This window comes from Carcharodon carcharias, chromosome 13 (genome assembly GCF_017639515.1).
Source record: "Carcharodon carcharias isolate sCarCar2 chromosome 13, sCarCar2.pri, whole genome shotgun sequence".
Taxonomy (NCBI): domain Eukaryota; kingdom Metazoa; phylum Chordata; class Chondrichthyes; order Lamniformes; family Lamnidae; genus Carcharodon; species Carcharodon carcharias.
Window position 1 is genome coordinate 10,391,902 of NC_054479.1, and position 16,950 is coordinate 10,408,851.

The window sequence follows — 16,950 nt, forward strand, 5'->3', positions numbered from 1 at the left end:
AACATAAGATTTTTGTTAATTTCCACAAAGGTTTCTCAACTAGATTTTAAAGATGAAGTATCAGTGCAAATACATTAGATCTAGCATTGCAGAATGCGAACGCACTTATCACCATGCAAAAGGATACTTATTGAGAAATATTTGGCATCAATAAATTGTTAACTCAGTCTTATTAAAAGGAAATCCATTCCATTCTGCTGTCTTGTCATTCTTGCAAAGTATATTCATCAAATGGGTTTTCATGGTTGTATTTTCTACTGCCACGCTCTATTGCAGGTAATTATGCTATGCATGACCTGGTAAGCAATCTGACAGGTGGTCAACAAAGACCTGCAAAGAACCTTGAAGAAGACACAATAGTCGCAATACTCAACACTATCCATGAAATTGTTACTGACAGTTCATCGAATGCTAGATCCCTGGTTCAAGCACAGGGCATTGAGAAGCTTGTGGCAATCAACAAATCCAGGTGAGCTAAATAATGTTTATAAATTAACTGAAAAATTCAAGATGTTTGGAGGAATTTACATCCATGAACTAGAACACCTTTTTGCCTCTTTTTGGTATTCAATTGACTTGTGTCCAACAGACTGCAATTAGAGAACTAAGATTTTATTTTCTAACAAATCCAAAATAAGGTGTGAAACTTGTATACATTTCCAAGTAATGGACTATCCTCACCAGGAATTGGAGACGTAAACTTACCCTAGTACTCCAGTTTTTTTTGCTTTTTTTTTTTGATGGGTGAATACATTGACAACCAAAACTGGGAGTATTTCTTATTACTTCACAAGTCTGTATTGCAAGAAAATGGGACTTGACTATATTTTACAATATGGTCTATAGCAAGGAAAGTTTGGAACAAAAATTCCTGTCATGTGTTGCAGTATTTCATCTCTAACAATGAATAGCAGTTGTACCGTTAAATTTTGGTTTTTAATTTCTGAAAGCAGCTGCTTTAATTTGCATTTAACATTCCCAAAATAATGATGTGTATTCAAAAGAAACTGACTTTTAAGTGCTGTTTAAAAAATCAGGCCTAATACCATCCATTCTGCTGCAGCTGTACTTAAATATTCAAGAAATATTACTCTTCTAAATTTCCTGAAATATTATGAGAGTAAATTTGTATCACGCATTTCAGCGTGTTCCTTTACCATTTTCTTTTGGGCCAAATTAGAGTTTTTATAACAAAAACAGAATTACCTGGAAAAACTCAGCAGGTCTGGCAGCATCGGCGGAGAAGAAAAGAGCTGACGTTTCGAGTCCTCATGACCCTTCGACAGTTTTTATATTGCTTCATGGGTTATGGGTGTTGCTGGCAAGACCTTGTGGTGCAGGTCCATCCACAGTGCTGTTCATGAGTTCCAGGACTTTGACCCAACGATGATGAAGGAGCATTGATGCATTTGCAAGTCAGGATAGTGTGTTACTTGGAGGGGAACTACTGCAGGTGATGGTGTTCCCATGCTCTTGATGCCCTTACCCTTCTAGGTGGCCAACACCGTGGGTCTGGAAGTAGCTGTAGCCTTGGCGAATTTCTGCAGTGCATCTTTTGGATCAATGGGTTTCAAACTAGAATTCATCGAGACCTTCCGGGGTGGGTGGGGTTCATGATGAAGGACCTGCCCACTGGTTGGCAACATGGGTGACCTCCCAATGCGTGAAGTCAAAAGTGAGTGGCAGCCCGAGTTGTGCTCAAGCTCTCCTCCACATCTGTTAGCTGGTGCCAAGCTTCTTGCATACTCAGCCTCTGACTGACCCTTGTGGCCACGGTATTTTTGTGGCTGATCCAGCAAGTTTCTGATCAATGTTAGCTCTCCAAGATGTTTATATTGGGGGTTGGTAATGGCATTGAATGTCATGGAGAGCTGGTTAAACACTCTTGTGCAGGCGGCCATTGCTTGGCAGTTGCATGTGAATGTTAATTGATAGTGAATGAAATGGATTTCTCAATGTTGCAGTGATGGCTCTTGATTAAGGTCCCAGCTTTGAAGGTTGCCCATTAAAGAATTGGAGTCTTTTATGCACTGCATTTCTTACCATCCTTCCAGCCCATTTTTTCTTTCCATATTTACTGTGTAGGTGAATTTCTTAAAAAAGGAGTTTTGTCATGCTGTGGAAAATGCATGCATGCATGCATGCATGGACAAAGCAAGTTTGTACATGCTGCTGTTAGACATCACCAGTGTACTTATTCATAACATGTTAGAAATGCTTTTGTACGGTGTTAAGGCACAGGGGTTGGGAAATGCTGAGCCACTGAAATCCTAAAAGGAAACTTGAAATAGCTGTCGCAACTGTTTTGCAATTTTATTTTATTTCAAGATAGGTGCCTTGAAATCAGAGGTGATAAGTCCACTGAGCCTTCGAGGTTTTTTACAAAACTAAATTAAACGTTTATTAATAGAAGAAAAGATTTTAAGCACGTAAATAGGTCTACAAATTACTCCTATAATAACTCAAATCTTCTAATTAATGTGACTCCCAGTTACATCTCCGTTAAGGCAGCAGTAAAATAAATAGAATTAAATAGACCCAAGCAAAGCACACTATACAAAAACAAAAACGTTTTGAAATGTTAACTGTGTTCCTGTCCACAGATGCTGTCAGACCTGCTGAGTTTTTCCAGATATTTTTGTTTTTGTTTTTGTTTTGGATTTCCAGCATCTGCAGTTTTTTGCTTTTACCAAAGACACAATATCCTGGACAATGACATTCTTAGAGTTTTCTTAGCTTCGGTTCCTATAGACAGCAACTTGAAGCATAGAAGCTGGAGGCTTTTCACACTTCTGTTAGTCCTTGGAATGCCTTCTCCCTTACACACAACCTCACCACCTTTATACATGTTTCTCCCTTTTTAATGTAAATTCTATTGTTTCAATATGCCTTTGCAACTTTATTTTTCTCATAATATAAATCTTTCATAGTACTCATATTATCAGTGACTTTTAGGAAAAATAAACACAGTTTGGCTTAGCTTCTTCTGGCTAGGTGTAACATCTTACCATCTCTTTGAAATTCAAACTAACCTAATTTATCTAAAAATGCAAATATTCCTTATCACATTCTAAAACTTCAGCCATACTTACGTCTTTAGCATTGCAAACCTAACTTCCCTTTTGATAACTCAAAAGTTCTAAACCAGCTGCCTTCAATTCAGTTAAATCCCCCCAACACACACATCCACACAGAGAAACTAATCCAAATCCCATCATTAACCTACCTTCACAATATTATGAAAATTATTATATTTTCATGACAATAGTTTGTACTTTCAAGAATCCTGAAACTTACGAGTTTCTCCAGTGGGTAGACTCCAATATCCCCATTGCTTTATGGATAAGTGTGAGGTTATCCATTTTGGTTGGAAGAATAAAAAGGCGACTTATTATTTAAATGGAGAGAAACTCCAGAATGTTTCAGTGCAGTGGGATCTGGGTGTCCTCGTGTATGAATCACTGAAAGCTAGTAAGCAGGTACAGAAGGTAATAAGGAAGGCAAATGGAGTTTTGTAATTTATTGCTAAAGGAATAGAGTATAAAAATAGGGAAGTGTTGCAACTGTACAGGGCATCGGTGAGACCGCAGCTGGAGTACTGTGCACAGTTTTGGTCCGCTTACTTGAGGAAGGATGGAGTTGCATTGGAGGCAGTTCAGAGGAGGTTCACTAGTTTGATTCCAGAGGTGCGGGGCTTGTCTTATGAGGAGAGATTGAGCTGTTTAGGCCTATACCCACTAGATTTTAGAAGGATGAGAGGAGATATAATTGAGGTATATAAGATGCTAAAGGGGATAGACAGAATAGAAGGGAGCGGATGTTTCCCCTTGTGGGGCATTCTAGAATGAGAGGCCATAGTTTTAGGCTAAGGAGTGGTGGATTTAAATCAGAGCTGAGGAGGAATTACTTTTCTCAAAGGGGCATGAATCTGTGGAATTCACTACATCAGTGGATGCTGGGACGCTGAATAAATTTAAGGAGGAGATAGACAGATTTTTGTTTAGTAACAGGTTGAAAGGTTATGGGGAGAGGGCAGGAAATTGGAGTTGAGGCCGAAATGAGATCAGCCATGGTTGTGTTGAATGGCGGGGCAGGCTGAAGAGGCTGAATTGCCTACTCCTGCTCCTAGTTCTTATGTTCTTATAATGGGCAGTCGGGAGATGCTTCAACCTAACAAAATATGTTCTCTTTCCTTCCGAATACTCATGTTTTTATGCAGGTTGACCCTAATAGCTCAAATTATCAGCTGCAAGAGCGTAATGCATTTCTAAGGTTTAGGGGATTACGTGAGACTTAGCTGGGGATTAAGTTAATAGCTTAAATATATGGAGAAACTTATTTTGTGTGTAAAACAAAGGCAACTACTATTTCATTTCAACAGTTTTCATTGTCACATATTAAATCTGTCTAAAGATGCATTATTGTTTTTGCTCATTTTTAATTTAATCATACTGCTTTGAATTCAACATTGTAGCCAGTCTGTAAGGGAGATGAAGGCTGCAGCTCATGTCTTGCAGACTGTATGGAGTTACAAGGAGTTGAGAAATGCTCTGCATAAAGATGGCTGGAACAAGTCCCACTTCCAGGTAAGAGTCACATTTGGGGCAGAAGGTAAATAAAGGTAAAATCATTGATTTTTTTTTTGTTTATTGTTGCTTTGGACCAATCACAGTACTCAAAAGCACTGAGCAGCAGTTGTCATGGAAAAGCCTATACTTCATTGTGCTATCAGTTGAAACCCACTGGATTCCCACTCTCACTTGCTCTGTTTTTATCAGCATTAGTCTAGAGTCCTATCAAATAAAGATTGAATAATCCTATCTTTCTTGTGCTTATTAGCAACCAGAAATTGGTAGGAATAATTGAAGGCCTGCATGATAACTGTTGACAAACAGGAATCCTCAAAAGGCACAGGAGAATCTTTTAATTACAGATTTCCATAGTACTTTGTTTTGGGAAGCTTACGGTATGTCCTAATGTCAATGATAAACAGAGCTTCAAGATACACCAGATATAATCTAAGAATAACCTTCTGACCATTTCAGATATCTTGATGTCTTGATGGGTAAACACTACGTGTAGTTTAGACACACAGACCAGGAAAATCTTTAATTCTCAGATTGACCTCAGCCAGGTTGGAGGTATGGCTGCTATAAATGGCCCCATTAGCTTGTACATTGCTGGAGCTGAACAGACTGCTGTTCCTGTTGGTGTTCACAAGTAGATGATCCCTGTTGGAAAATGTATGACTAAAGCAAAACTGAACATGGCTACAATATTCTGCAGTCAAATCAGCTATTGATTCCCACTGTTTAGACTTGCACCGAAGATTACTGTTTGGGAAAGGAATTTGAGTGTTTAGCACTTGTGAAACCATAGTCATTAAAAATCTCTTCAGGTAGAGCGGGAAAAAGTAAGCAGAACTTGTATATCTGTTTGATTACTAGAACTGGATTTCTTACAATCTTTTTTTTTTAACAACATGCAGCCGAATGTGACTACACTTCCCAAAGGATCTAAAAGTAGTAGCAAAGCAAGTGGCTATGATGACAGCACTCTGCCGTTAATTGAAAGGAACCAGAAAGATGGTGAGTGTTGGTCACTTAAATCACATTCTCTCTGTCTCTATTATGTCTGCTGATTATGCAGCCTAACATTCATGGTCCTAGATTTTGGAAATTGCTATACATTTAATGATATATATATTATTTAAAACATTACCATTTTTTAAAATAAGGTTTGGTACAATTTTCATCCCCCCTGTCCTTGCTGTTGAAGCACTTGAACGTTGGCTCTCCTTTGCACTGTTGCACTTGAGGTCTAGAACAATGCAATCACATGTTACAACTCTGGCATTGACTTGTGAGCATGTGTGTCTTGCCAAGAATTAAACAAAAAAGCTTATCATAGCCTCCCATCTGCCAGTCTTCAGATCAGATTTTGTACTTTTGAGGAAGGAAGTGCACATGGTGTAGAAAGAAATGAAGGCTGCAGCAATGCTCTACTATTATAAATGCGCACCCTATTTTGGGTCAAACCCGTGACGAAACACTGAACAGTAGATCTGTACTGTTTGGCTATACATGTAACATAAGGCTGGAATAGATCATGGAATGGGTGGAGGCAAGGAGGGATTTGAAATTGAAGGGAGATTGAAAGTCAGTTCATGTGTGCTGGGTCCCCTATTATTCGTCATTTATATAAATGACATAGATGACTGTGGGGGATAGGATTAGTAAGTTTGTGAATGACACAAAGGTTGGCAGGGTGGTTATCAGTGAGTTTGAGTGTCTGCAGGAAGATATAGACGGGGTGGTCAAATGGGCAGAGAAGTGGCAGATGGAACTTAACCCTGAAAAGTGTGAGGTGATACACTTTGGAAGGAGTAATTTGACAAGGAAGTATTCAATGAACGGTATGACACTAGGAAGTTCTGAGGAACAAAGGAACCTTGGCGTGTGTGTCCATAGATCTCTGAAGGCGGAGGGACACATTAGCAGGGTGGTGAAAAAGGCATATGAGGCACTTACCTTTATCAACCGAGGCTTAGATTACAAAGGTAGGGGGGGTCATGTTGGAGTTGTATAGAACCTTGGTGAGGCCACATTATAGGAAGGATGTGATTGCACTGGAGGGGATGCAGGGGAGATTCACCAGGATGTTGCTTGGGATGAAACCTTTAAGTTATGAAGAGAGATTGGATAGATTTGGGTTGTTTTCATTGGAGCAGGAAAGACTGAGGAGTGACCTGATCAAGGTGTACAAGATTATGAGGGGCATGGACAGGGTGGATAGGGAGCAGCTGTTCCCCTCAGTTGAAGGGTCAGTTACAAGGGGACGGACGTAAGTTCAAGGTGAGGGGCAGGAGGTTTAGGGGGGATGTGAGGAAAAACTTTTTTACCCAGAGGATAGTGAAGGTCTGGAATGTGCTGCTTTGGAGGGTGGTGGAGGTGGGTTGCCTCACATTCTTTAAAAAGTACTTGGATGAGCACTGGGAATGTCATAACATTCAAGGCTATGGGCCAAGTGCTGGTAAATGGAATCAGGTAAGTCAGGTGTTTCTCACATGTCATTACAGACTCGATGGGCTGAAGGGCCTCAGCTGCACAGAGATTCTGTGACTCTGTATTGGTGAGGACATGGGCCATAGCTTTCTGGATGACTTGTAACTTATGCAAGTACAAATGCAGAAGCCAACATTGGAGATAAGGTGGAGGGGTAGAGGTGAGCTAACTGAAGTAAAAGCAAGTAATCTTGGCATATGATGACATGCAAGAAGCGGAAACTGTATACCCGCAGTGCCCTCGAGAGTGATGAGAAAAGGAAGAACTGTCAAAGCCATTCTTGCCTGCAAATTGTGGGAAGACATTGATAATGAATGTGAAATATCCCACAGGTTGAATGAAATTTACAGATGAGAGGAAGCAGTGGAGGTGTTTGTCTTGTAATGGAAAGACTTATTTGAAGTACTTTGTATATGCAACACAGGGAAAGGAGTTATTTGACAGATGGCAGATATTTCTGAGAGAATATTAGAATTTGAACTATTAGACTCTCAGGACTTCAAAAAATGCCCTACAATTCCCTAAGGGTTTGACATTAAATTCTGGAAACATATTGATTTCAAATAGCAGATTAAGCTTTTTCATATTGGGAACCTCATGGTCAATTCTATTTTTAGGTAACAAATGGTCTGGTGAAATGATACCCATGGAGCAGTTTGGCCCAGGTAAATATGGTTTTGAATCCCTCTTGCTGTTGTACGCCTGAACCAGCAGCAAATTGCCTTCCAATACTCGTTCCATTTAAAAAAACAGGCTTTTTACTAAACTCAAGAAGAACTAATAGCTGGGTTTGTTTTCAAAAGGAGTAATATGGCAACTATTTCAATCTGATTTTGAACTTGGCTTGGGTTTGCAAATTCCCTAGTTACAACTTTGACTTTTGTTTAAAGGGCGTGGTAATGGGTGTTTTCAAGTTGTGTTGCAGTACTTGAAACAGCCACAGAAATGTTTGAAGAAATTCAACTGCAGCCCCTAGCTGCAGAAATCTGGCACTACACTGAGAAAAATTCAAAAACAAAACCAAAAAAAAATACTGTGGATACTGAAAATCTGAAATTAAAAAACACAAAATGTTGGAAATGTTCAGGTCAGACAGCATCTGTGGAGAGGAATACAGTTAACTTTTCAGGCCGATGACCTTCTATTAGCACTGTCAAGTTCTCTGCAGCACTTGTTCTATTTAAAGAGCATACTTTTACTGAAGCCAAGAGTAACTAATATCTAGCCTTGGTTGCAGTTTGGTACTTGTTTCAATTTGATTTTGATATGTGTGCTTTGCAAGGTGTTGAAATCTCCTGTTTTTTACTGGCCTGTACATAATATATTTTTATATGTGTATTCTACTGACTTTTTCAAAAATGTGAGCATTTTTTATACAATAGGTTTTAAATTAATAATGTTTACAAACCATTCCTCTGTCTCCCCTTCTCCCTTGCTTTCTTTCCCTCCCTCTTCCCCCTGAGTTGGCTTAAATAACTATCTGTCCAAAATTTGCCGGTATGTTAACTTGCTTTTGAGTGGTCTTGCTGCGGGTTGGGCTTTGACTGCTTATGAATTATTTTTCCGGTTTCCTAGTCTTTTTTGAAATTGCACTCTTTTGCGTGATAGGAACTCTATACTTCGATAACATATTCATCGAAATCGTGCACTTGAATTCCATTGCCTTTGTATTTGACATATGTATTCGTCACCACAGATACTTATTCTACCTTGGATCAGAGAGAGAAAGAGCGCAAGTGTAAGACTACGGACGTTTCTGGGGATGCTTTTGAGCGGCAACCTTTGCGGGTAGGCTACGTTGCAGGCGCTTGTACTTTGCACTCAATAGACCCAAACGCTACAAGTTAGATGAGGCAGGCCTCATTTGATGCCTGAGTCCAGATCTGGATAGAACTGTTGAAACACAATCCTCAGATATTGTCCTGGCACAAACACACATACTTTATGATGATTCACCATCATGTGTGATTGACCTGTTCATAATTGCATGGCAGTTGCTGCTGTAGTTAACTATTTTGAAGAGAATAATGACTTCCATGCTTATTGCCCTAACTGATAATCTCTGACTAAAATGCTTTATCTGCTTTCTTACCCTCTTAGAAAATTCTGGTCTTGGAATTGCTCTTGTCATGTTTGATTTGTCAGCTATGTGCATGAATCTTTAATGCTACCCTCAATTGAAAGGGTTCTTAAGCGTGTATGTGAATTTTGCATGAAATGTTTTTGAATTTTTCCAGAAATGTTAAGGCCTCAAAAAAAAATGTTTTTTTTTAAGTTTCTCATGAAAGCACCACTGAATTTCCAAAAGTTACCCTTTGAGAACTGGAATGCATATTGTGGTTGGTTGAAAAGTATTAATTTTGCTGCCTGATCTTGCTACAGTGCGTTGTCATCCCAGATTTAGAAGCTAGAATGGCAGATTCAGCTCCAAGGGGCTCTGGGAACGGAATAAAATGTGCTGATACAGCTATATATGCCTCTCCTGAAGTGAAAGCACCATTAGCGAGGAAAGTATAAGAGTAGCATAATTTGCAGGTGTGATAGACGGACATATTAGTGTGACGAGAACAATGGTTACATATTCCGATACATGGGGATTGGGGATGAAACCAATATATGATACTGATGAATATAATATAGAATTAAACCTCGTGCAGTTTTTTTTCATCTGCGGTTTGTTTTTATTGCATGATCTCCATCGAACTTAATTGAATGATGACTTAAATTACATTTCCATCACCAAATTGCGCATGCAACTGATCTAATTTCAATTAGACCTGACTTTTTAAGTGGAACACTTTATAAAGCCAGTGTGCACAAAATTAGGGTTTCAAATTCATGATTATTTTGAATTTTATATTATCCTGATCTATTTTTGATTTTACAAAGAATAAATGAAGCAAGAAAGTAAAAATGGAGGGGTAGGAGAATATAATGGGAGAGTTACATTTTCAAGAAAATGCAGTTGTGTGAGCTCTGTGCAATTAAATCCTTAGATATTTTATGGTGAAGTAGAGCAGATATTCCCATTACTTTCCATTAAATCTTTGTATGCTTTCAAACGAAACCTCCAAAGATTTATAGCTTCACTTCAATTCATATTCTAATTCAGTGAATTAATATGAGTGAAGTTGCATTTCCTGTTCAACCAATCTCCATATGTCAGGCTGTTGAAATTTGACAAGATTTTCAAAATTACTCCAAATTCAATCATATCCAGTAGCCCTCGCTTCCACGTGTCTAGCTAAGCAAATGAATTTGAATCAAAATGGATTTTCACTGCTCCCAAGTTCTAATGCACAAATTCCATATTAGGAGGTTTTTTAATACTAAAGATTATATTTTTGTGGCCTTGATCTTTGAGCTGTCAATTATACTTAATTGCTTTTATGTTAAACTAACTTGCCTTTATCTATTCCTGTTTTAAGACCAGCTCTCTTGCTATTAACCCTTTCCCTGTTGCCACAGAATGATACAAATAAGAGAAACATTAACAGGATTAGTAGGGCCTCAGTGAATCTTGTGGATGCTCATGATACTAAACCCCAGCCTGTTGACTCCTGGGTCTAAGTGCTTGCATGGTAGGTGTCTTGAGTTCCAATCACCTAATTAAAAATCTAGTCACATGACAACCATCAATCATATTGAAGTTAAATTGTTAATCATGTAACTTTTGGCTTTGTAGTGTCATTGATTAGTATTTGAACAGGAATTGCTTCCTACCATTGCTATTGCATTCAGAATTAAAAGGATATTTATGCAAACTGTTAGATCTTTCAGTAGCCTTTTTATTTTATACATGAAGGCAATTTTAAAATTCCATGTTTCTAATCACGATAAAATTTACTGCAGCTTTTCTTTTAAACCAGTTACATTTTTTCCTCCCATGAGATGACCCCTCCATCTATCATACTAATGTATGTCTGTAGTCTAAGATAGATGTGTACTGTTTAAACAGTAACCCTGTCTAACATTCAGCTGAACCTCTGGAGCAAGCTTAGGCCACAGCTGTTCACAATCTGTATAACTGATTTGAATGCGGGAACCAAATGTATTAGTTCCAAATTTGCTGATGACACAAAACTAGGGAATGTGAATTTGGAGGAGGATTCCCCACCCCACTCCTTCAGGGGGATTTGGACAGACTAAGTGGATTGGCAAGAACATGGTAGATGGAATATAATGTGGATAAGTGTAAAGTTATCCATTTCAGTAGCAAAAAAACAGAAAGGCAGAGCGTTTCTTAAATGGTGAGAGGTTGGGAAGTGTTGATGTCGTTAGAGGCCAGGGTGTCCTTGTTCATGAGTGACTAAAGATTAGCATACAGATGCAGCAAACAATTTAGAAGGCAAGTAGTATGTTAATCTTCATTGCAAGGGGATTTCAGTACAGGAGTAAAGATGTCTTGCTGCAATTGTTTAGAAACTTTGTGAGACCGCACCTAGAGTATTGCGTGTGATTTTGGTAGTCTTACCCATGGAAGGATATACTTGCCATAGACGGAGTGCAGCAGAGGTTCACCAGACTAATCCCTGGGATGGTAAGATCCTCTTATGAAGAGAGATAGAAGAAACTGGGCCTGTATTCGCTCAAGTTGTGAAGAATGAGAGGTGATCTCATTGAAACTTAGAAAATTCTAACAGGGCTCGACAGGATAGATTTGCTCCATGCCAGGCCAGGTGAGGGGAGGAGAGACTCGATCTATGCTGGGCCAGGCTGGAAAAGGAGAGGCTTGCATTTGTGCTGGGCCTGGCCGGATGTGGAAAGGTGAGACTCGTAGCTGAGCTGGGCTGGCTGGGGGAAAGGAGAGACTTGCCCCATGCTCGGCCGGGCTGGGAGGGGGAAGGAGAGGCTGGGCCAGGTCGGGGAAGGAGAGGGTCTCTGTGGGCAGGGTCAGGCTGGGTGGAGGAAGCAAATACAGACACCATGCCAGACCCAATGGGTAGGGGAAGGGGAGGCTTGTTCCATGCCGATCCAGGTGGATGGGTGAAGGAGAGACTGGCTCCGTGCCAGGCCGGGTGGAGGAAGGGGAGACTGGCTCTGTGCCAGACCAGGAAGGAGAGATTGGCTCCAGGCTGGGCCAGGTGGGTGGGGGAAGGAGAGACTTGCTGCTGGGCCAAAAGAGGCTGGATGTGATGGTGTGAGCAAGGGTGTGGGGGTGCGTAGTGAGTATGAAAAGACTCGCTGCTCAAGTATGTGAGAGAGAGAGAGAAAAGAGAGATTGAGAGAGTGAGTATCGGGAGGAGGGTAGTGAAGGGTTGTGTGTGCGTGGGGGGGTTGGTGTGTGTGTGTGTGTGTGTGTGTGTGTGTGTGTGTGTGTGTGTGTGTGTGTGTGTGTGTGTGTGTGTGTGTGTGTGTGTGTGTGTGTGTGTGTGTGTGTGTGTGTGTGTGTGTGTTGGGGGGGGCAGGAGGGGCATGTGTGTGTGTGTGTGGGGGGGGCGCGTGTGAGGGGGCCTGTGGGGAGGCGTGCGCTTGTGAGGAAGGCCTGCGTGTTTGTGGCGGGGGTGGGGCGTGTGGAAGGGTTGTGTGTGGGGGTGATGGGGACTGGTGTGTCTGCATATGTGCGCGGAGTCGCCCTGTGCACAAGGGGTGGGGGTAATGTGTCTGTGAGGCAGCAGAATTGAAGTGTATGGGGGGAGGGGTTGGTGAAGTAAGGGTGTGTGTGTGTGTGTGTCTTGGGTGGTGTGGGAGGGAGCTATTTGGGACGTGTGTGCGTCTGGCTCACTCAGTCAAGATCCCCACTCACCCCCAACTCCCACTTGCCCCGCAGCCCATCACACGCACTGTGAGTGGGTGTGATTGAGTGCGTGTGTGTGTGAGCATCAAGAGATTGGGAGTGAGCCAGATAAACTAGCTCTGTTCCTCCTCATACTCTAATGCTGATCTATATTAACTAATCTTTAATTATCAATTTATTGTTTTGACATTGTTTTATTTTTGCTTAGCAAGTTGTTTCTTTTCTTCTTACCTCAACTTTATTTTGAAATTCACGTTTAATGTGCCAAACCTTAACTTTCTGAAATTTGCTCTTTGGCTCATTTGATTGAGAAGTAAATGGAAATGTGGCCCCTCCAAGTGAAAAGCTTGGACAAGCCTGCTGTAATTGAACGGTGGAACAAACTCTTGGTGCTGAATGGCCTACTCCTTTTCCTAAGCAACAATTTTTCATTACCTTTTTGAAATTGCACTTTGGACCTATTTTGGGTTAAATCACTGGCCAAGGCAAAAGCTTTTTTCGTTTCAAATTGCAACTTCAGGCTGCAAACATAATTAGCATAATTTAGGCTGGCAAATCTTGTGTAAGAACAGCACTGGTAGAATTTTGGCTCGTTTTATTTTCTTTTAAATTCCTTCAAATAAATTATGGCCTTGGAAATTTTTTGTCATCTGAAGCAGTTGAAAACTTTATGTATAAGGTGCAAATAGTATATTTTGACAAAATAATAAATACCTTTTTGAAATTCTTTGTGCAAAATTAACTTTCTGCTTCAAAGTCTCCTGTGAGCCATGTTTACTCTTTATGGAGGTACATTTTCCTGTAGATTTTATTATTTTTCCTGCCGCTATAAATCTGTTCCTGCTCTGCCACTAAAATATCAAGTCCTGACCATGCAATGGTGCTCCAGCATGTCATACTGCACCTATCTTGGCGTGGGGGCTCGGAGAGAGACCTCTCAATGGAAATGTTACCTTTCGATTCCTCGTCTGTCATTAGTCTCCGTTAGACAGCCAGTGAAAATAGACACACAGTTTCCATGCTGCTGCTCTCTCCATGGAAGTCCCCTGCTGCTACTTAGGATTTTGCCTCGAGTGTGTTGTGTGGAGTTGGCAGCAAGAGCTCCATTTGCCTGTCACTGGCACTCTCTGCAAATGTACAATAAGTGATGTGTGCACTTCGTAATGTTTGGCTCAAGTGATGATGATAATCTCCTTGATTGCTTAATGAATAAATATAATGCAAATTCTGGTAATGAGATTTCCAGACTAGAAGAACCCAGACTGCATGCCCAACCTATGCCAAGTTTGCTTTAATTTAAGCAACTGTTGGCACTCTTGGTGTTGGAGGGGGGGGGGACACAACGTGTGTTCCAATTTCTAGCTGAAAAGTGTGTGTCAGATGAAGGGCAGGATTAGGAATGGCTGTTTAGATAAGATCCTGCAGATCGAGCTTTGCACAAAAGAAACAAACTTGTGACTTCGATGAATCACAGGATTGCCAGCACAGTTGTGTGCTTGTGTACTTAACTTGGTCAGCTCTGTCCAGCCCCATCCATTTTCTCCCTGTCCCCACAGAGCCAGTCTCAGTAATGGTTTCATGCTTGCTGCATATTACTGCCTGGTGTGGACTGCCTGTCTTTCCTGCATCAAGCTATGCCATTGGACAAGCCCATAGCCAGCTGAGTCACCTAACTTCTGACACTGGGAGATTGCGCAAACATGAAGCACATTCATGGAATTCCTAATTGTTTGGTGTGATTCGTGGTAAATTTGTTTTTTACTTTTAAAAAGTAACTTTTTGTTAATTTCACTAACTTTTACAGTTATTGCCAAGTTTTTTTTAAATGTCAAAAATTAGTTTGAGAGATTCTCTGAGGTTACCTATGATTAAGTGACAATCCTGATTTGCTTTTTGAAGTTAGCCTGTCGCCTAGGACTATATACTGACCCAACTTATTCCAAGTCCCTCAAACAAAATGCTGAATGACCATTTAAACTGTTTTACATTTGCCACCACACAGACAGGGCCTTGGATTAACAAAAACAGAATTACCTGGAAAAACTCAGCAGGTCTGGCAGCATCGGCGGAGAAGAAAAGAGTTAACATTGAGTCCTCATGACCCTTCGACAGAACTGTTGAATGTTAGAAGAGGGGTGAAATATATGCTGATTTAAGGTGGGGGGTCGGGAACAGAAGTGGGGGGGTGGTGTGGTTGTAGGGACAAGCAAGCAGTGATAGGAGCAGGTAATCAAAAGATGTCACAGACAATGGAACAAAGAAGTGTTGAAGGTGGTGATATTATCTAAATGAATGTGCTAATTAAGAATGGATGGTAGGGCACTCAAGGTACAGCTCTAGTGGGAGTGGGGGGGGCATAAAAGATTTAAAAATAATGGAAATAGGTGGGAAAAGAAAAATCTATATAAATTATTGGAAAAAACAAAAGGAAGGGGGAAGAAACAGAAAGGGGGTGGGGATGGAGGAGGAAGATCAAGATCTAAAGTTGTTGAATTCAATATTCAGTCCGGAAGGCTGTAGAGTGCCTAGTCGGAAGATGAGGTGCTGTTCCTCCTGTTTGCGTTGGGCTTCACTGGAAGAACTCCATCCCCACCCCCTTTCCATTTCTTCCCCCTTCCTTTTGTTTTTTCCAATAATTTATATAGATTTTTCTTTATTTCCATTATTTTTAAATCTTGTATGCCGGGCTAGTCTTTCCACCCCACCCCCACTAAAGCTGTACCTTGAGTGCCCTGCCATCCATTCTTAATTAGCACATTCGTTTAGATAATATCACCACCTTCCAACACTTCTTTGTTCCATTGTCTGTGACATCTTTTGATTACCTGCTTGCTTGTGCCTACAATCACACTACACCTTAAACCAGCATATATTTCACCCCTCTTCTAACATTCAATCAGTTCTGTCGAAGGGTCATGAGGACTCGAAACGTCAACTCTTTTCTTCTCTGCCGATGCTGCCAGACCTGCTGAGTTTTTCCAGGTAATTCTGTTTTTGTTTTGGATTTCCAGCATCCAGAAATTGTTTTTATCCTTGGATTAACAGCTCATCAAAATACTGCACTTCTGACAATGCAGCACTCCATTTGTAATGCATTGAATGGATAAGAAAGACGGGCAAAGTAGTGGCATATGGAATTTAATCCTGATAAGTGTGAAGTGATGCATTTTGGGAGGACTAACATGACAAGGGAATACACAATGAATGGTAGGTCCTAGGAAGTACAGAGGATCAGAGGGACCTTGGTGTACATGTCCATAGATCCCTGAAGGCAGCAGCACAGGTAGATAAGGTGGTTAAGAAGGCATATGGGATACTTGCCTTTATTAGCTGATGCATAGAATATAAAAGCAGGGAGGTTATGTTGGAGCTGTATGAATCGCTAGTTACGCCACAGCTGGATTACTGTTGTGCAGTTCTGGTCGCCACACTATAGGAGCGATGTGATTGCACTGGAGAGGGTACAGAGGAGATTCACCAGGATGTGACCATTTCAGCTATGAAGAGAGACTGGTTGGGTGAGGGTTGTTTTCCTTAGAGCAGAGAAGGCTGAGGGGGGACCTGATAGAAGTATACAAAATTGAGGGGCATAGATAGGATAGATAGAAACTTTTCCTCTTTGCGGAGGTGCCAATAATCAGGGGGCATAGATTTAAGATAAGGGGCAGGAGGTTTAGAGGGGATTTGAGGAAAGAATTTCTCACCCAGAGGGTGGTTGGAATCTGGAACACACTGCCTGAGAAGGTGGTAGAGGCAGGAACCCTCACAACATTTAAGGAGTATTTAGATGAGCACTTGAAATGCCATAGCATACAGGGCTATGGGCCAAGTGCTGGAAAGTGGGATTTGATAGGTGCTTGATGGCTGGCATGGACGCGATAGGCCTAAGGGCCTGTTTCTGTGCTGTTTCACTCTGACTCTGTGAAGTGCCAGGCTAGATTAGTTCAGGAGTAGAGTTGACCCCGTGATCTCATGATTCTGCAGCAAGCATGCTCTAACTCAACCATGCTGACACCCATATGAGCATATTATCCTTGTTACAACAAAGTACTTGATTGCAAACATGTTGATGCCTTCTAAACAAAAAATATAATACTTCAGTTTTAAATATAGCCTGCTGTATGATATCCTTGTCTCATACATTATTCC

The 16,950-nt window shown here is 40.9% G+C and overlaps 1 protein-coding gene across 5 annotated transcripts in view; it reads left to right on the top strand.

Moving 5' to 3' along the window:
* arvcfb (ARVCF delta catenin family member b) overlaps positions 1–16,950 on the top strand; it is a 362,128-nt gene that overhangs the window by 341,502 nt on the left and 3,676 nt on the right. For 4 of the 5 annotated variants that reach the window (XM_041202617.1, XM_041202621.1, XM_041202620.1 and 1 more), the window contains 6 exons: positions 277–469; positions 4,475–4,586; positions 5,489–5,588; positions 7,682–7,729; positions 8,761–8,852; positions 10,533–10,649. In XM_041202617.1, coding sequence (XP_041058551.1) covers positions 277–469; positions 4,475–4,586; positions 5,489–5,588; positions 7,682–7,729; positions 8,761–8,852; positions 10,533–10,634 — 647 coding nt within the window. In that variant the 3' untranslated portion in view covers positions 10,635–10,649. Of the gene's footprint in view, positions 1–276; positions 470–4,474; positions 4,587–5,488; positions 5,589–7,681; positions 7,730–8,760; positions 8,853–10,532; positions 10,650–16,950 lie in introns of those variants that run through there. The other variant, XM_041202618.1, reaches the window with a different exon arrangement.